This window comes from Accipiter gentilis, chromosome 16, assembly GCF_929443795.1.
Source record: "Accipiter gentilis chromosome 16, bAccGen1.1, whole genome shotgun sequence".
NCBI lineage: Eukaryota > Metazoa > Chordata > Aves > Accipitriformes > Accipitridae > Astur > Astur gentilis.
The window spans coordinates 27,101,133-27,121,787 of NC_064895.1; the positions used below are offsets into that span (position 1 = coordinate 27,101,133).

Below are 20,655 nucleotides of genomic sequence, written 5' to 3' on the forward strand. Positions count from 1 at the left end.
ACACAGAACTCCAGGTCAGAACTCATGAGAATGGAGTAGAGGGGGAGAATCACCTCCCAGTTGAAGGACTGGAGGATGACAAAGCGGTATTATGGGTCTTATAGGGGGAGATGACTTAGAGAGGTGTCGAATGAGTGCAAGATGTCACTGAGGGGGTCGGGAGCTGCTGATCATAACCCATCCAGACCCTTGTGCGAGATTACAGGAAAAATGGAGGTCCCCTGCCCACCTTCTTCACCCTGCAGGTTTCCCCTCCTCACTTTGGGAGCGCTGGCTCTCCCGCATGCTGGCAGATGGGTGCCGGGATGTGCTGAAGCTTCACCCAGGCTGGAGTGATCTTATCTGAGCCAGAAAGTCCCGTTCCTGGGCTGCTTCTCCTGCGATCCTCTCCCTGCAGAACAACCAGTCCATCTGTTTCCCTAGTAAACCCATCAAAAAATAACAGTCCCGACAGGCTGGAGAAGCAAAGCCCACATAAACAAGCTGACACGGAGATGGATGAGGGGAAACAGGTACTCTGTACTCATAAATTAACCCGCTCATGGGATCGTGGTGACTTTACAGCTGAAGCGATCGCCGTGGTTTTGGCACAGTCCGGTCCAGGCTACATAAGCCTCTCCCAGACATTCCCCAGGCACAGTTGACGGGCCCAGCGACCACTCCTGAAAGGCCATTTGGGTGCAAATGCTTCTTTTCTGGAGCCCAGAGATTTTGGTGCTGTTTTTATGGCATAAACCTCACTGCCCCGGTGGTTGGCTCAAGGCCATATTGTCTTTAGGCTGCAAACCCTGGGGAAAATCGTCCTCTCCCCCATGCTTCCATGTCCACAGCAGCAAAATCAGGAGTTTTGCCCCCCATGCAAGCTCAGGAACTGGGCAGTCAGCAGCAGCGCTTTTATTTTTCCTCCCTTTTCCCTCATTTTTTACCTCCACTCGGGTCAGCTTGGGGTCAGCATAAAACCAGCTCTCAGGACTAGTTATTTCTTTATTTGACACCACTGTCCTAATGGTCACAGCTGTAAACCACGACTTTCCCATCCACGTCCTCTCCATCCTTGGAGATCTTCAACAGCCATCCGGGCAACCGGCTCTGGGTGGCCCAGTTTGGGCAGGGCTGGTGGCCCAGCTCAACCTCCAGAGTTCCCTTCCCACCCCAACCGCCCTGTGGTGACTTTATATCCCTCTCCCGGTGTCTTCCTCCCCTTTCCAGCTCTCCTGCTCCGCAGGGACCACCGGGGGTGACCGGGAGTGGGCTCTCCCACCAGTTTGAGCCTCGCTTTTTCCAGTTCAGGTTGCCTGGACTGGGTTCGGCTGGACTCGGCTGGGTTCGGCTGGACTCGGGTCGTCTGGGTTCGGCTGGGCTCGGCTGGGCTCGGGTCGTCTGGGTTCGGCTGGGCTCGGCTGGACTCGGCTGGGTTCGGCTGGACTCGGCTGGGCTCGGGTCGTCTGGACTCGGCTGGGTTCGGCTGGGCTCGGGCCGCGGGGGCCACCCCGGGGCGGGGCGCGCATGCGCGGGGACGCCCGGTGGCGGCGGCGCTGCCGGGGGCGGCGGCGGCCGCGGGAGTCGGTGGCGGCGGCGGGGACGGAGACGGAGACGGGCGGTGAGTGCGGGCGGGAGCAAGACGGCGGTCCCCTCCCCGCGGGAAGCTCCTTTCCCCCCCACACACCGGGGGTGGGGAGACCCCACCGAGGGTCCCCGTGCGGGATCCGGTACGGGGCTTTCTGTTTCCTGAGCCTCCGGTGTCCCCGCGTGGGTACCGCGGCTCCCTTGCCCCGACGCTCCGCATCCCCGCCGCCGCAGGAGCATCCTTCCCCGCGGGGGACGGGTACGCGGGGAACCCATCCCCAGGGCGGGTAAAACACGCGTGGACACCGAGGGGAGGGGGAGGGGGGGGCACTCCGAGCCCCCACGCACAACCGAGGAGCCGGGATGGGTCTTGCGGCCGGGGGAAGAGCGTTGAGGAGGGAGGAGTGCGTGGGGAGAAAGTCACTCGTGCCATAAATCCCCCCCCCCCCCCCCCCAAGGCCCCGTGACCGGTATCTCAAGGGCTTCGTGAAGGAGAGAGGTGGGAATCGTTTCTCCTCCGTGTTTAACAGCCACGGGGGTGGGTTTTCCTCGCGTGATTTTGACCCGTGGGGTGTTCTGGAGGCCGTGGGAAGGAGACGGGCAGAATTTAGCCGTGAGCTGGGCGAAGAACCGGCTCCCGTCATTTGCTTTGGAGCCGCTACCTGCCCGTAGCTCCAGCTCGGGGCTCGGAAGGGTGGACGAAGGGTCGTTCCCTGCTTCTCTCCTCCAGGACGCTTCGGGGATTGGCGGTCATATTCCCCCCATTTCCCATCTGGATTTTTCCTGAAAACGCCACGAGCATCTCACTTTTTTGGTGGGGGGGGGGGGGGGGGGGGGAAAGAATTGCAGGCAGTCTTGAACCGCTCTGGTTTTCATCGACAAAAATATACATATATATAAAAATTGGGTAAACATTTAACAGTCGTTTGCTCGGGGTCAAACGGACTCATCTCCAGCATGAGCTGGGTTGGGTACGGAGCCTCCCAGTAGCTGTGCTGGGGTGGGATCAACTGGGTGCACAGGACCAGTGATTCCGCACCCGACGCTCGTTAATAACCGCCCAGCTCCAGCGGTTCATCCCAGGCTGCTTTGGCTGGAGCACATGGCTCTTTACTGCGCCGCGGGATGGAGATGTGCGTTTTTTTGTCGGATGTTGCGGGGGTCATCGCTTCGGAGCCGGGAAATGCCCCGGCGTGCTTTAGGTGGGGTTAGTCGGGGGGATTCCCAGCCACGGGGGGGGTCCGGGCGAGGGGTTAGGATGAGGATGCGTGTGATGCCGTCCTGGCAGCGGCCGTTGGAAAAAGAGGGAAGTCGTGAAAAGGTGATGAAAAAGGATGAAGCCCATACGCAATGCTGCGCCGGAGTGAAATCCAGAGGGTCTGAAATCTGGTTTTGCGCTCTGCCGGGGCAGGGAGGGGATGGGTGGCCGTGAATTGTACCGGCAGACCGTGCTCCTCCCTTCGGGTCGGGGTGCCGGGAGGGTGATACGTGTTGCAAACAATTCCTAGAAACCCACGGGCTCGTCGGGCCAAACCGCAAGCCGTTACACATTTCCTCCGGTTCAGCTGGTAAAGGTGTGGGTTTAACAGCCCTGCTCGCTGCAGGATTTTCTTTTTCGCTGGGCATCGTTGCTTTTCTTTATTTCCACTGAAGCTGCGGCCGGAGCCTCTGGCCCAGGAGAGGGTTGTGTCCCTCGGGACGCGGGGAGGGATGGCCGGCGTGGGCGACGTGCCGGCAGCGCAGGCAGAGGCTGAGGACAGGGGAGCTGCCATCATCGGTCACGTGCGTGCACTTGCAGCTACTTGCACGTCTTGAGTCATGCACCAGCTTAATTTTTAGCTGCTAGTGTATGCGATAACCCCGGTTCCTGGGGTCAGGCCAGTGGCCTTTCGATTGCAGTATCCATTTATGCTGAAGAAATTCCTCCAGAGGAATAAATTCCCAGGAAGGCTCCTTGGAGGCTGCGTGTTTGGTCTGCAGTTGTACATACGCGGCCATATCTTACGTCCTCCATCCTTCAGGCACAGGCAGTAAGCAAGCGGAGGCTTGCTGCCGGTTGCTTTTTTTATTCCCCAGCGGATCCTTGGGATCGAGTAGGGATGTAAGCATGCGGTTGCAGCACAGCCCGCATCCCTTGTTTGGGGGGAATCTGCCGTCTGGTCTTTGCTGGCCCTTGCTCAGGGCTTCGTAGCTGTCATTGCAAACCTAGAAGCTCGCTGGGAAAGTCCACGGGGTTAAATGGGAGGAGGTCCCAGATGGGGACAAAGACTTTTAGTGTAGGGAAGAGGAAAGCTCGCAGCTCCAGGGGGTTGGCACAGAGCTGCAGTCTCTCCCTGGCAGCCTGCTCTCTGCCCGCAGCAGTGGTGGTGCGCATGATTTATATACATTTTTGTCTAATGACCGAAGCTCTAAAATCCGCAACCTTAAAAAAAAAATGTTTTTGTGGAAGAGGCTTTTGTGGACGACAGCAAAGCTAAGCAGCCTCAGCCTGTAGGCTCTGGGAGATGTTTTGGCAACGGTCCGGATCCCCAAACAGTGCACGGCCAGTCTGGTTTGGTTGCTCTGCCTGCAGGCAGACGGTTCCTGGGTTGTCCCATCAGCAGATAGATCTGAGCAGGGAGGGATTTGCGGGCTCGTTGAGGTCTCCCCGTGCTAGCAGGAGTTCCCGTCTCCAGCAGATCTGCGCTGAAAGATTTGTCCCATCGGCAGGTGCTGGGCCTGTGGCTTTAGGAAAGGCTCCTGGCAGTGACCTCTTCCGTAGGCAAACTGGCTGCAGAAATGCCGTGCTCGCAGGGTGTGCACCCAGCTACTCGGGGATGGAAGGGAAGGATACCGTATCCCACGGACCTCACGGGAGGAAATTTAGGAGGCGAAAGCGGGATGCAGCGGGCTCCTTTTTCAGTCAATTGCAGGAGGAAAAACCCAGGCACTTCCCTGGCACAATTCCAGCTTTGGCATTTGAAACAGGTCAGTTGTCCCACTCCATCGGTGGTCCCTGCACGACTGAATACAGCAGGCAGGGACCAGCGTGGGTGGCCGGACCAAAATCGTGCTCGGGAGTGTGCAAACACTTCAGCAACCTGACGGCAGCAGGTCATTGATTGGGTCTGTGTCCTGGTCTTGTTTGATTACTGGTGTACTCAAAGCCTGTAAGCATGGGTGCTCCACCCAGGGATCTCGCACCCACCCGAAATCGAGCCCCAAACTGTTGGGGGCTGTGTTAGTTGTGTGTGGGAAAAGAAAGTGGTGAGCAGCTCTGGAAAGAGCAAACAGCAAAGGATTAGTGAGATCAGGAAGAAAAGCTGCGGAAAATTACCTCGATCTTGTGCAACTTTTGATAGGGGAGGGATGGATTTTCTAGAGGAGATACTTCTCAGCCAGGGTCTGTGGGTAGAAATAACGAACGTTAATGTTTTTGCATCTGCCTGGTGCTGCAGATGGGTTTCTTTTTTCACACATTGAGTGTATTGGTTGTGTTATCAGTAGCATCACCAAGTTTTAACCATCATTAGGCATGAAGAATCTGCAGCTGTGTTTATCACAGCAAATCAGAAATGTGCTGTGGTGACCCACACCATTCCCTGGCATGGTTTGGGAGTTAGCACGGTCCACGAGTTGTTCCTGGCAGACAGCTTACATGTGGGCACCCGTTTCAACGGTGTCGCAGCACGGGAGCATCCAAGCCATCCCAGCTGGTCTCAGGACCAAGGACCCGGTGACGTTTAGCTCAAGGTTTAGACTCTCGCGGTAAAACCAGCAGCCTCGTCAAGTCTTCGGTTTCCTAACTTTGGATTTCCACTGCCTCACTTTGCCCCCCCAAAACACTGCAGGACCTTGGGGGCTCCCCCTCCTTGGCGGGATGCCGTGGATTCCCCCCCAGCTTTCCTGCAGGGACACGGTTATTTGCCAGCAGCTTTGTTTTGCTCTGTCCGCTCCGAGCACGGCGTTCATCGCACCGGCTTCGCTGCTCTCATCCCCTGGACCTGTCCCAACTTGCAGGCAACGCCGAACCCATGTCAAGAGGCACTTGCTGCTCAGCACGGCTGAGCTGGCTGCTGGCCCGGCTTGCTTCCAGGCCAGAAATCGCGGGGGAGCTGGAGCTGACACTGCCATGGCTTCTGTGGGGGATCCTGCCATCTCCTGCCGGCTTTAATGGCTCATCTCCCAGCATCACGAGACGTTCGTTTCCTGATTAATACTTGCTTGGACAAATCCTGCTTCAGCTACGCGCTCTGCGTGTGTGTATAAGTGTATACGGAAAGGCAGAATTTGAGCCTTTTTTATTTGAAATTTTCCACAAGGTTACTTTGACCCCTTTTCTTAACAGATAAGGTTATTTTAAGGCTTGCCCTTCAATGTCTCCAGTAAATCACATCACCTTTTACCTTCCAGAGCATCCTCACCCATGCAGAATCCCTGTTGCATGACTGCTTGTAATACATCCATTGGGCTGATGTAGATGTAACTGGGTACGTAAGCGTGTCAAGGGAAATAAAATATTCTGTGCAATGCACTGTTCAATAGTCCCAGCACTGCCTGGTGCATTACAGCGGTGCATTAAGAGCACAATATCTAGTTCTCATTAGGCAGATGAGGACTGGTAGTGCCATTTAATAGATGGGGAGGTGGAAGCCCAACTTACAGAAGTCCTGAGCACCTGACCTCTCTCTGGTTGTGGGGGTTTCCAGTTCTTGGAAGCTGGAGTGTAAATCAGTCCTTCATACCCTGCTGCTTGTTTGGGCAGGGCTCATTCCTGGCACAAACCATCAAATCCCACCTCTTCCAGTTTCCGACCTCTGCGACACCCATGTAAAGCCGAATAACTCCCTGCAAGGGGCTCTGAGCACTCTGTGTGTCTGTCCGTTGCAGTTAGGAGGAAGGTTAGCACCTAAACATATGGCAGAAGGAAGCAGATAGTACCAAGGCTATGCAGGAATTGCTGCGATGAGCCGGTACACAGTCTCTTAGTTTCTCATCTCTGGTGGAGCCTTTCCAAAACACCGGGCAGAATGGGATGGAGAGGCTGGCACTGTGCTCCCAAGCGGGTCTTTCGGAGTTTGCCCCGAGCCCTCCGCAAGTGGTTTAGTTATAGGAGGAGATGTTTGTGCTCAGGGAGGACCAGCCTGCAGGCAGCAGGCTTTGGGTTGGGGCTTATCTGCTGTATCTGAGCTGGGTGCAGCCTCTCCCAGGGCTGGAGAGACAACCTGAGTTGCTCTCTGCCATCCTGGTGCTATAGGAGCTGTGACACCAAAGTTAACCCCATGTAGGAAGGGGTCAGAATAAAACCCCAGGCTTCAAAGTGACCTGGAGTCCCTGCAGGGACTTTTACTCAGCTCCCAGAAGACAGGAATTCAGGAATCACCTGCCGCTCTCAAAACCGGTCTGTTGCCCACTGCTGCACGATCACTGCTGTTATTTTCACGCTGCCCACAACTACTTTTTCTTTTTTTTCTATTTTAAATGCAATGCATTTATTAAAGACTTCCCCACAGCTGAGTTCCCTGGTCTTCTCTTCTTTGTTTACCAGGAATTACTGCCTTTCTGGAAGGCTGTGTAAACCTCTGATGCCCGAATATGAGTGTGCGAGCAAATACATCACATTGGTACAGCCTCAGTCCCAGACGGTTAATGCTGAGGCCAGACCGGTGGGAAAATCAACTGTACTCTGTAGGAAATTTTCTCATTCAAACCCCTCCATCAGACTGTGACCAAAAAGCAAAAGAGCTGGGAAAAGCTCGGGTTTCCAATTACTGTCTTCAAAAGGGAGAGAAAAATTGGAACGGGATCGTTCTCCTCCTGTGCTGCGGTTCTCATTGTGGCTGTAATGATACAGCCTGGCCATCATCCACTCTCTCCTTCTCGCCTTGCAGCTCCCTCCCCGAACAAACGATACTTGGTTGCCGTTAATTGGGAGCAGCCAAAATAACTGAATCCCCCGGAGATGGGGGGGTGAGGACAGAATCTCAACGAGACGCCCTGCTGATGAATGTGGCTTTCAGCCGCTCCTACGCCCCCGTGAAGGGAAAAGAATAGGGGCTCTGTGAAAGTGAAACAGCCAGTGCTGACCTTGGGTTTCTGGGTTGGGTTTTTTTCTTTTTTTCCTCTCTCTCTCTTTTCTAACGTTAATTGCTTGTCGCTTTGTCCATCACATGATCGGTGGAAATTGCCAACTTGTTCTCACTCGTTAATGTCACAAGTTCGGTTTAAAATAAGCAGTCTACCAGGTTCCTGATTTCATGCTGTTTATCTGAGTATCAGATGTATTTCTTGTGATTTCAGACTATTACTTTGAAAATCTCTGACCCTCCCTCGGCCTGTTAAAAACTGGCATTTTCCAGCTATGAAAGCCTGCCTGGAAGCTGCTGTCAGGGAGATCTGCAGCGTCTAACCTCTCCCCAGCTCTGCTCAAAGGCGATGCTCGCTGTATACACTGAGCTCTCGGGATGAGAGACCGTGGCAAAATCCTGGCGCTAGCACACACCGTACAAGCTGGAGCCAGCCTGTGCCTGGTACAGAAGCTGCCTGTTTCTCTCGTATCCTTGTCAGCATGCAAAGCAGGCAGGCCACGGACGGTGAAAGGGCGATGTGCCCCTCACGTTGGCATGCATCAGTATGCCCAGGCTTGATTGCTGTCTTCCCGGGTGTCTTCTGGTTGCCTTTGCTCTTTACGGGCAGGTTTCAGCATATTGCTGCCTCTCTGCAGATGATGAGCGCTCTGACCCTGCTCCTGTGCAGCTTACCTGACCAGTCTGCGCCATATCTGAGCTGTTTTTCGGTTCCCGATGTCCTGGGGTCCATGCTAGCATTGGTCTGTGTTCTCCAAGAGGTGGGGAGCTTCAGCATGCCCTTTCTCCTTGTGCCTTGCCACCGTGATCCCCATCTCCAATATCAGTGCCTAAATACCTTTTTGGAGGGTTTTCCAGCATCCTGCTGGGATGAACTGGGATGAAGATTCAGCACTGAGCCCCCTGTAGTGGACCCAAATCCTTGAACCATGCTTAGTTAAAGGGAAGCTGGGAGATGGTGAGCAGGGGTCCAAGCCCTCTTGCTTGGGTTAAATCACAGCAAATGCTGGAAGAGGTGTAAAACACATTATGGCAGGGGAACGGACTGGGCAGAGGAGCTTAGGATACACAAAGTGCTTCAGAGTCCGTACTCACACCTCTGCACAGGGCAAAACCTGTGCAAAAGGGCTGGACATCATCAGCCGGAGACAGCAGATGCTGTCTTGGTGCTGCAGTGAAGGAGATGCAGTCGGCGTGGGAAGGGAGCTCTTGTCTGTGCATCTAGACTAGTAAATCAAACACTGTCTTAGTATAGACAAATCCATAAAATTTCCCAGTCTTTCCCACCCCAGTGTGCTCAGCCTGCAGCCAATTTCTGGCCAGATCATCCAAAGGAGATACAGGGCAATAGAGGGTGAGTACTACAGTGCTGCATAGCCGGGGATGGTCTCTTTGCTTGGGTTTTGCCTTATCCTGAAGCTGAGGTCTAGAGTAAGTTGGATGAATGAACCTTCCTTTCTCCATCAGCTACAAGGAGCCAGAATAGACTGGCTTTACATTAGAACTGGGAAGAGGGAGCGTTGCCTCTTTTTCACACCATTCCCTCATAGGAGTGCCCCAGAGGCAAAATTTGCCTTGCCTCCCTAAATTTTGGCATGTGTCCCCACAGGGATACACAAGCTGCTGAATGAACTGTGTGTCCCGTCACAGATCTGGACCCCGCAGACCCTTAGGAGAGAAACAAAGTCTTTGTGAACATGCACCACATCAAACCCCCCAGCAAGGGTGCTATCTTCAGTCTTATGCATCTGTGAAACTAAAATACCATTTGCAGGGACCATTTTGCCTTCTGTGGCTAAGGCAGCTCCATCGAACTCAGCAGCCAGAGTCCCTTGTGGCCAACAAGGAAAAAAAAAAAACCAGCCCTGAGAGGTCCTGAGGAAGAAAGCCTCTAAAGCGTAGGGAGAGAGAGAATGGGCTGGAAAATGCAATTTCATTATGACAACCCCCATCTGCTAGAATACGGAAGCAACATGAAAATATTTTGTCTGTTATCAGAGGCTTTGGGTTGCGAGAGGAAGTGGGATTTGCAACCTGGTTCAGAGTCTGCTCTAACTTTGCTCTTTGTGCTGTCTCGCCCTGGGACTGTTCAACAGGTCCCACCTCCCTGCTTTCGCTCTCTCTTGGTGTTTAACACTGTCCTGTCCTCTGTATCATCATCCCAGCATGGGTCTCCTATCATGTGCCCAGGCAAACTATTCCTCTGTCTCACTTCTGGCAGCAGCTGGTATCTGATGCAACAGAAGAAAAATATGCCGTTTCCCACACTCAAGCAAAATACTTACTTGCATTTACTTTTTTTGGCCATCTCCATCCACTGCAGCTCTGGTTGGGTGCATATAAGCTTAGGAATCAGGCCCCACTCCCGCAAACGTATATGTGTTGGCTGCACAGGAGTAACCGCAGCCCTGCAGGGTCTGGTGGGACTCCATCAGCTGCAATTTCAGTTCAAGCATGGGCATCTGTGTGATAAGTTCTCCTCTATTTTGTGTGGCATAAACACCAGCAGGGAAGAGAAATACGTAGGGTGGAAGGGAAACAGAGGGTAGTGGGAATTAATTCAGTGCTGTGAGGTAGTTTCCAGACATTAGGATCCCGCTGTGCTCTGAATCTGAATCTTTCCAGCCAGAGCTTAGCAACTCTGGAGGTTGCCAAGGAGCAGAGCGGGCAGAGGAGTGTGCAGCACTGGGGTTTGGCTGCTCTGAGCATCCAGGCACATCTCGTCTGGCAGCCCCTCAGCATGGCTCCGTGGATGCTCCCAAGGCTTCGATCCTATACCCAAACCACAGCCAGCTCTGATGCAGAGCCTCTCGTTTCTCCATCACCTCCCAGTCCTGCTGCTTCTTACACATGGAGGGATGAGGGCTGCAGGTTTGGCACTGTGGACTTCTCCCCTTCTCCCTCTGCCTTACTCACTACAGCAGCCCCAGGCGTGCAAGCCATGTGCAAGTTGTGCGGTAGGAAAGTCGAGTTTATTTGCAACCTCCATGATTTGGTTGGGAGCCTCTTCACTCAGGTGCAGAAAGGCAGGTTATCCCTTAGATGACTAATCACACCCTAATTTTGTCCCTGAGCAGTTGTTCTGGGTAAAGGGGGTGAAAAATCCCCTCCACAATCATCAGGTGCTTTCTTGACATCTAACTGCTTCTTGCACCCCGTTATTGGCAGCTCCTCGCTACTTCTGAACGTGCTTGGAGCCGGGTGCCCAAGGAAGCGAGGACAAAGGGCAGGCTTCTGACATTGCTGTGCCCATCTGATGTAGGCTGAACTGCAGGGGCAGGGCTGTGCCATCCTTCTTCATGCTGAATTTAGGTCTTCCAAGTCAAGAAAAGCCCCTTTCCCTTAAGAGCAGGGCCAGCGTTTCGATAGCGCCATGGCTCATCCCACCCAGGAATGGCAGCACGCTCTTCTCCCCGATAAATCACCGTTAACATTTCTTCTTTCTCCCCTCCCCGCAGGGCACGAAGGCGACGTTCCCCGGAGCCAGGCTCAAAGCTGCCGCACGCAGCGAGATGACAGCCATCCTGGAGCGGATCAGCACGCTGTCCCTCAGCGGGCAGCATCTCAGCCGTCTCCCCAGGCTGCTGGAGGATGGCTTCCCCAAAATGCCTTGCACGGTCAAAGAGTGCGAGGTGCCGCAGCTCTTCCGTGAGCCGTACATCCACACTGGGTACCGTCCCACCGGCCAGGACTGGCGGTACTACTTCCTTAGCCTCTTCCAGAAGCACAATGAGGTGGTCAATGTATGGACTCACCTCCTGGCAGCGCTGGCTGTGCTGCTGAGATTCAAGACGTTTGTGGAGGCTGAGCAGTTACCCGTGGACGCGTGGTCCTTGCCTTTGCTCATCTTTGTCCTCTCCTCTGTCACCTACCTGACCTGCAGCCTCTTGGCCCACCTACTGCAGTCCAAATCGGAGCTGTACCACTACACCTTCTACTTTGTGGACTACGTCGGAGTCAGCATCTACCAGTACGGTAGTGCCCTGGCTCACTTCTACTACAGCTCCGACCAAGCCTGGTACGACAGGTTCTGGCTTTTCTTCCTGCCGGCAGCTGCTTTCTGTGGCTGGCTGTCTTGTGCCGGCTGCTGCTATGCGAAATACCGGTACCGACGGCCTTACCCCATCATGAGGAAGATGTGCCAGGTGGTCCCAGCTGGGCTGGCATTCATCTTGGATATCAGTCCTGTTGCTCACCGGGTGGTTGTGTGTCACCTGGGGGGCTGTGAGGAAGATGCTGCTTGGTACCACACGTACCAGATACTGTTTTTCCTTATCAGTGCTTATTTCTTCTCCTGCCCAGTCCCTGAGAAGTACTTCCCTGGCTCCTGCGATATCGTTGGCCATGCCCACCAGATCTTCCACACCTTCCTGGCCATCTGCACCCTATCGCAGCTGGAGGCCATTCTTTTGGATTACAAGAACAGGCAGGAGATTTTCCTGAAGAGACACGGGCCTTTCTCCGTTTATCTCTCCTGCATCTCTTTTTTTGGCCTGGTGGCTTGTAGTGCCATCACAGCTTACATCCTGCGATGCAGGATCAAGGCCAGCCTGGCTAAAAAGGACTCCTGAGAGTCACGAACATGACGGGCATGACATCACCGGGGTGGTGAAAATCAAGAAAAGGGGCATAACACGTTAGAGACATAACTGTCTTATTTGCCTAACACGCTGTGACTAACCGGGACCCTGGACTCAGGTGGAGGGCTGGAGACTTCATGCTGGATGCATTTTCACAGCAGGGACTGCCTTTTGCCATCCAGGGGGACATGGAGTGTTTTAAGCCAGAACAAGTCACTTAACCAAGGATGCTGGAATAGGCAGAGGTTTCCTGGTTTCTTGTTCATTCCGGTAAACCTGTGGGTGATACCTTGCTGAATGTCAGGGAGGGCAGCCTGAAGGCCGTGAGATTGTAGAAGGGTCTGCCAGGGCTCACAACGCAGTGGAGAATGCACCATGAGGACCACAGCTGGATGTGATGACCTCCCTGGGTTTTGCCATCTCTGCTATCTGTGAGAGACCTGTTACTATCAAAGGCAGTAGCAAGGTTTCAGGAGACGTCTACATTTCTAGGATTCAGCTGCAAGGCCATGTGTGGCACAGTGGCTGGTATAATCCTTTTCCCGCTGCAGCTGGGCTAAGCCAGGTTCTCTCTACGGTCCCCTTGTCAAGTATCTCAATGCCAGGTTGCTGAGGTGGCTTTGGTGAAGCATGTCTGGAGACTTAGGCCTGACCTGGGGTCCGCTAGGATGAACTGGGTCTGAACCTGAGCCCTGTGTCTGCCGGTGAACTGGTGTGGGTCCAGCACAGGTGGAGACGTTAGGTCAGCCCCATCTTTTCTTTCTGTATGACTGCACCACCTGCAGTGGAGCTGCTGATGAAAACCAAGGAGTCAGGCCGTCCCAAGGATTACTAACAGAAGATTCGGTCTTTCCCAGCAGTCTGAATTTGACCTAAGGTAGTGGCAGTGCTGATGGCTGTTTGGTAGCCTACAAGACAGGTCTTCAAAGGCTCCTGACTTCCATTTTAAGTGCTTAGTTGCCTTTGAGAAGCTGGGCCTGGGTCAGGTTGGAGATGGTTTTGAGCCTTCCTCAGTAACAGTGGCAGAGGTTGAGCACCCCTGAGGCCATTAGCATTCAGGGTGCTGGCCCCAGGAGGGGAGATGCTTTTGATACTGGCTGCATCATTTTGGCTGCTTGTGTGACAGGTTCATGCATTCCTGCATAGACTGACTCTGTGTATTCTGTCTAGGGAGTCTGACTGACCTCCAACGCTGTCCACGGAGTGTAGAGTAACTTGGGTGTGACCTGTCTGATAGGGGAAAGGCTCTGGGCTTCCAACAGCCCTACCACAGTCATGGCCAAAAGGGTATGAAAGTGAAGCAGTCTTTATTCCCCTCTTAATGGTGCTTTTCAGGACACCAAGCAGTGCTTGGTGGGCCTCGTGGGAAAGCTGACCTCGAAGCTGCAGGCTTGCTTCTCTCTGACCAATGGGATTGTGAATCTGGCACATTTTTATCAGCACTAGATGAAGGTAGAACAGCAAAAGGCAGGAGCAGGGTAACAGCATTAGGGTCCTATGCAACCTTGGCACGGGTTTGTCCTTGAGACTTGGTGATTCCTGCGTGGAGTAGCCAAGATAGTGGTCAGGGACATTTGATGTCCATGGGTCACTCCTGTCCAAGGTGTAGCAAGGGTTGGTTTACTGTGTCCTCCACTAGATAAGTCTCCTCTGTGCTTGCTGGGGGGGGGGGGGGGGCGGATATCAGATATGGAGCCATACTCTTGCACTGAAGTTGGTAGCACTTGCAGGACAGGATGCTCAGAGCCAATGCAGAGGTATGGTCCCATGCAGCCTAGATACCTAGTGTTTGACCCACTGCTTGCTTTCCATAGGAAACCCTGGCACGGCTTCTCCCAGCTATACACTGCGCAAGACCTGCAGCCTCAAGTGCCTTGACACCTGGCAAATTCCTAGGGGGTATAAATCTTTGCTGAAAGCAAGGAAGCCATGGGATCTATTCCAGCCACAGATTTGTCTCACTGAATCCAAGGGCAGGCAAATGAATTGTGATTGCTGGTTCTGAGCAGGCAGAGTTTAGGGTTGGAGATATGATTTGTTATGACAAGCACTGATTTCTGCACTTGATACGTTTTTTAACTATTGAGATTTGTGTGTGTCTGTGTATGTGTGTGTGCACATGATCTATTATCCAGAAAGGCTTTGCCTTTGGCCTTTCTATCTGCAGAGCCTCCTAGTTGGGTCAAGATTAGCCTGAAGGAAACAGTGCTATGCTGCTGGAGGAGCAAGGTGGGCCAGACAACAGCGTCTCTGAAAACAGATCTATTAATAGGTGCTTTGCTGTGTCCTGTGTTTTGTGGACAAATTTGAAACTCCTGGCCCTATTGACAAATTAAATACAAAGGGCGAGGGAAGTAAGTTTTGAGTAGAGGAGAAGAAATCATAGGAGAGCCTTCAGGAGGTCATCTAGTCCACCCTTTCTCATTACTCCAGGCCTCCTGGTTTACATCCATTCCAGCTTAGAAATTAATTACTTAATTTCCTACAGTGTATTTTGACAGTACAGCCACGCTGACCTAACAGCAAATTTGCCTCCGGGGAGTGGCAAGTGGGGATGGTCCCACTTACACCTCTTCATACCCACTTACACCTCTTCATACCACTTCATGTGCACAGAAACTCATCTCACCACAAAGCGAGCTGGTGCCCGGAGATGGACTAGCAGAAAACCAATCCTACTGAAAAAATGTCAGTAATTTTCTGCTGGTTTTAACTTTCAGCCAGCTCACTTGGACAACACTGCTGCCTGCAGGGAAGGGCCAGAGCAGAGGCCAGCAGCAGTTCCCCCAGCACAGCAGCTGGTTTCTCGACTAGCTTAGTTGCACCGATGGACTGCTCCCTCCATGGTCTCCCTGGCTTTGCTTGTGGGTCTCCTCCCAGTTTGGGGAAAGACTTCCAGCGGGAGCAGTGCTTTTTTTCAACAGCGTAATTTGCCTTGCTTTTGTGGTATGTAAAGCAGAATGAGCTACTGAGCGTGGATCTGGCTGGATGGTATCAGTGGGCTCCTGTGCAGGAAGGGGAGTAAACCAGGCTGGTCCAGAGCTCCTTTCTGGGCTAAAACAGAGGGAGTGGGCATCGCTGCTAATAGCAAACCCTGCTCTGCTGCTACCTAGCATTATACTGGTACCAAAGGAAGGGATCACCCAGGCGTTTCCATCTCTAGGGGTTTGAAAATGGATGACAGGTCCTGCCCTTGTCAAAGGAGGATGAGTACAGTAATGCCATCCAGTTCAGGGACAGGGAGGGGAAGAGCCCACATGGCTCTTCTGAGGTATTTCTGGTCATACGTCATCTCCTCCCTGGTCCGGCAGAAGTGAAACTTCTCTTTCTGGAGCAATTGTGTGACAGCGGTGGTGTTTTTACATATTCTTATGTTATCCCTCAGGTGAAGCCACTCATGTCCCCGTGTGGCCCTGCACTCGAGACCTGGAGCTGACCTCCTGGTTACGATGATGGGTTGACTTAGCAGGGAATTTCAATACAGATTGCTGCTGCTGTGAGGATGCACCCTTGTGTTACAAGGGGCTCACCAACACTGGAGCTTCCTTCATCCCTGTCTCCATCCTCCTCCTCTTCCTCCAACACGCTGATTTTTTTCCCTCATCCTGGACTTCATCTTTGTGCCTTATGCACCTGGCTGCCTACCTGGGCAGACTCCACATGCTGTGCAGTCTGCTGCACCTCAGCCGGGCTGGGACTGGAAAGTGACTGCCAATGCCCTCCCGAAAGCCCTGCCGTTGATCTAGGGGAGACCAGGGCTGGGTCCAGAGAGAGTAAAAGTGCCGCTGTGATAAATGCTCAGCTTGTCTGAGAGCCTCTCAGGGCCTTCTCCTTGGGCTCACTGCTTGAAGCACGCCTCCTTCCATCCTGGAGTTCCTCTAAGGAGGCACGGCTGGGAGGGGTGTACCAGTGGCAGGGTTTGGTGAAGAGCTGACCACCAAAGGTTGAGCACATCCAAGATCCTGAAGGGACCGAGGTCCTAACCCTCTTCTCCAAGAATCTCTGGTCCTGAGATAGTATTTTTGCAGATCGTGCAACCTGGATCTGTACAGGACAACTCCTGAGAATTCATCCCAACGTGCCTTATGCTGTTCCTTTTTGGGATTCATCCTGAAGGAACCTGAGGCTCAAAGGCAGCCTCTTTGCTGTCTGCCGGTCCAGGGTTGCTCTTAACAGCTGCTACCCACTGACAGGATTTGCTTGGTGTATGGAGCAGAAGGGGAGGATGGAGAGAGGTGCCTTAAACTTGTATTTATGCCTAATGATTTGTGTAACAAGGCAAGGACGGGTTCCTCATGTGCCTTGCAATTTACATCTTTTACTGACAAGGTTATTTTTAAGCACTGTTTGTTACTAAACAGAAGTACAAAAGTGTTTGTATTTTTTTCCCTGGGAAACAGGGAAGGGTATGAGTGTTATATATTAACCATTCCCTTCCCAGCTCCTATCTGCTGACTTTGTATTGTTGAAAACATTGACAATATTTTAAGCTTTGTACTGTACTGATCATTATTTAAAAATCTTAGTAAAAAAAAGAAATCTGGAAAAGCAAAACAATTGGTGTGGCGTGAAATTCCCAAATGCACAACTACAGAAGGTTATGAGTCATTAGGAAGAAAAGTGGATAATAATTATAGAGTGGATACATTAGAGTGGATAATAATTACAACAATAATGAACAATAGGGTGTGGTTTTATCTGTGCATCTCAAAGCACTTTCCAGGTTTCACAGTAACTATGTGATTTCATTCCCTTTTTACAAGGGAGGTGCAGAATGGCTGCCCTGACACTGATTAGAGGCATTTAAGTTCATCATCCACAAAAGTATTTGGGTGTCCAGTTTTCCTTAATTTCTATCAATCAGAGGTGAGTATCTAGTGATCTGGTGGCCTGGCACGAAAGCAGTGCAGCTTCAGTGGCCAAGTTGTGAATACGATTGCCTGTTCAAGCAAAACATTTCAGCACATGCTTAAAATTAAGCCAAAGAGACACAATCATTGATGGACAGAAGGATATCAATCAGTTAGACATGAGCCTACATGAAATAAGGCTAGAGCTTCTCTTCTTCTTGCTTATAGCTGTGTAGAATCACAGACTGGTTGAGGCTGGAAGGGACCTCTGGAGGTCATCTGGTCCAGTCCCCTGCTCAAGCAGGGCCACTGGTAGCTGGTTGCCCAGGACCATGTCCAGACGGCTTTTGAAGATCTCCAAGGACGGAGACTCCACAATTTCCCTGGGTGACCTGTGCCAGCGCTCGGTCGCCTTCACAGTAAAAAAGTTTTTCCTGATGTTCAGAGGGAACCTCCTGCATTTCAGTGCGTGCCCATGGCCTCTGGTCCACCGGGACCGCTGAAAAGAGCCTGGCTCTGTCCTCTTTGCACCCTCCCGTCAGGTATTTGTACACATTAGTAAGATCCCCTCTCTGAGCCTTTTCTTCTCCAGGCAAAACAGTCCCAGCTCTCCCAGCCTTTCCTCACAGGAGAGATGCTCCAGTTCCTTCATCATCTTGGGGGCCCTTCGTTGGACTCTCTCCAGTATGTCCATGTCTCTTTTGGACTGGGGAGCCCCGAACTGGACACACCACTCCAGGTTTGGCCTCACCAGCGCTGAGTAGAGGGGAAGGATCACCTTCCTTATCCTGCTGGCAATACTCGGTCTGATGCAGCCCAGGATACCTTCAGGATAGCCTTCTTTGCCTCAAGGGCCCGTTGCTGGCTTATGTTCAACCTGCTGTCCACCAGGATGCCTAGGTCTTTTTCTGCAAAGCTTCTTTCCAGCTTGTTTTTTACCCTCCTCCCTCCCCTCAGGATCGTGAACTCTACCATCTCACGGTCACTGGAGCCAAGGCTGCCTTTGACCTTCATATTCCCAATGAGCCCTTGTTGGTGAGTATGATGTCCAGCAAAGCACCTCTCCATGTTGGCTCCTCTGTCACTTGGAGGAGGAAGTTATCGGCACTGCACTCCAGGAACCACCTGGATTGCTTATGCCCTGCTATGTTGTCCTTCCAGCAGATGTAGGGGTGGCTGAAGTCCCCCATGAGGACCAGGGTCTGCAAAGTGACCGCTCCTGTCTGCCTGTAGAAGACCTCATCCACTTGTTCTTCCTGCTTAGGCAGCCTCTAGCAGACACCCACTACCATGTCACCCATACTGGTCTTCTCTTTAATCCTTACCTGTGAGCTCTCAGTTGGCTCATCATCCAGGCAGAGCTCCATGCACTTCAGCTGTTCTCTCACATAAAGGGCAGCTCCCCCTCCTCATTTTCTTGACCTGTCCTTCCTAAAGAGCCTGTATCCCTCCATGGCAACACTCAAGCCATGGGACCCTTCCCATCATGTCTTCCTGATCCCAGCAAGATCGTAGCCCTGCAGCTGCGCACAGATCTCTGTAACTCATCACGCGTAGTCCCTGTGCTGCCTGCTTTACTCTACATGCACTTCAGAGAGACACCCCAGCACACAGATTTCCCAGAAAGGGTTGGGGGATTTCTCCATAATGGTGCCTTCTAGGCACTTCTTGCTTACATGCAAACACTGGAGGTGACCCCGCTTCAGCTGTATTTTGTCGATTTTATGATTTCTTTCTGTTACATCTGTCCAGGCCCTCTGCTCATCAACCTTGACCATCACTCCCTGAAAGGGCTGCTGGCAACTCTCTCCCTGCCATCATCAGTAGTTTAAATCCTCTTTATCAGGAGGATTGTGTGCGATCATGTATACCCTGTCCCCCAGGCTATACACTCACTGTGAATTTCAGTCCTCTAAAAAATCTTGCTCTTTTTCCTTCTATTACCACCACACTAATAATTTTAATTATTATTTCTGAATATACCATGCAGACCAAGGCTTCCGTCCTGTTGTGGTTTTACCCACCAGAGGGCGAGATGTCTTCATCTGTGGCCGCAGAGAGGCTTCCAGTGCCACGAAAGCAGAGCCTTCAGCCCTAGCTCTCCGGACAGGCTTAGGAAAAAATGCTCCCATTCAGGCAGGCGTGCAGCCAACTCTGCAAGAGATGCATTTCTGAGCGAGGGATGTACTTTGCTAACATCTTACCCTCTCCATAAGTGACAGGGATTTCCCCAGATGAGTTAGGCCAAAGTTCAAAGTTTCCGTGAAGTAAAAACTGGAGAGGAATGGGAGAAAACTTTTTAAACTAGAAACAAAAATAGAGACATGTGGTATGCTGAGAAGAAACTGCTTGGTGATATTGTTTTAGGGAACATATTTACTACATGCCTGTCATTATCCAGTATTACACACACACACATACTTGATATGTGAAAATCCAGAGACGGTTATTAGCAAAAGAGGGAATTGGCCTATCCAAAGCACATGAAGCCAAATGCAAAAAGTAAAAGAGCTTCCAAGTCAGAGGAATGAGGCATTTTGTTTTGGTCATTTCATGTGTCACTAGCCACAGAGGACAGAATGTGAGAGAAGGTAACGATTTGTACTTCAAGCACCAGATACTGCAGCAGCAAGTTGCCTCGGAAGAGGTTCTTTTACCCAATAGCAATCTTTATCTGGTCTTACCCTTGCAGCATTCTGATAACATGGGCTAAGAGGCAGAGCATTAGCAAACAGCTCTGAGATGTTTCCTTCTTTGTTCTGTTAAGCAGCTGTTGAAGATGATCTCACTGACTAGGTCAGGGGAAGAATACGTCCCAATGTTGCCTGCTGCTCCTGTTGACTTCAGAGAGAGAAGTGAAGCCCTAGCAGCCCTGGTAAAAAAGGAACTGAACATGCCCAAAGTTTAAGGCATTAAGCTACCTGCTGCATCTTAAATTCTGCAGCTATTCCCAGTGACAGCTTATCCTTTATCCTGTAGCTCTTTGCTTTGTTCTGGCTGAAGACAAGACCTATTCTCAATCCAAAACAGTTCCTCTTGCTATGAAGTGACAAGCACTAAACTCATTCCTTAGCAGTATCCTTTCTAACACACCTGTATCAAATATTTGGCCCTTGGGAGCCAATAGACGGGGTGGAAGAAAGGAAGAAATCCAAGCTTGTCCTGCTTCATCAGGGTGTCTGTTGGTAAGGTGGACAAATGCTGGCTACGATGACAAAGCAGTGTAGAAATTGGTGCGGGAGACTGGTCTGATCTCTGAATCCCTGAATATTTCACTAGATGTGTGGATACTCAGGTGGCAAATTTCAGCCTACTGCCAACAAGCCTGGGCGTCTGAGTGTTTTTTAAGAGGTCCATTAGAAGTAGTCCTGGGAACCCTCAGACCACAGATGGGGGGTATTGAAACACCATCCACTCTCCTTGCGTGGGGATTCACTGGTCAGACTTTTTTATTGATGTGTATTACAGTACCGTGTATATACACATAACAGCAGTCTTTCCTCTAAAAGGCGTAAGCTTTAAACAGATAAGAGATCGGAAATCTTGATAAAGACTTCCTTTTCCCTTTCACGAGTAGATAGTAGGAATGTAGGA

At 51.9% G+C, this 20,655-nt stretch overlaps 1 protein-coding gene across 1 annotated transcript; it reads left to right on the forward strand.

Annotated features, from left to right (window-relative positions):
• The first annotated feature begins 1,580 nt into the window (after positions 1-1,580).
• Positions 1,581-13,455, forward strand: PAQR8 (progestin and adipoQ receptor family member 8). Its single transcript, XM_049818779.1, has 2 exons — positions 1,581-1,600; positions 11,090-13,455. Exon 2 carries the CDS (start codon positions 11,144-11,146, stop codon positions 12,200-12,202), a length of 1,059 nt encoding a protein of 352 aa, XP_049674736.1. The 5' UTR covers positions 1,581-1,600; positions 11,090-11,143; the 3' UTR covers positions 12,203-13,455.
• The last annotated feature ends 7,200 nt before the right edge of the window (positions 13,456-20,655 follow it).

Excerpts from the sequence above, each read along its gene's own strand:
- PAQR8 (XM_049818779.1), top strand. The coding sequence starts at position 11,144 with ATGACAGCCATCCTGGAGCGGATCAGCACGCTGTCCCTCAGCGGGCAG.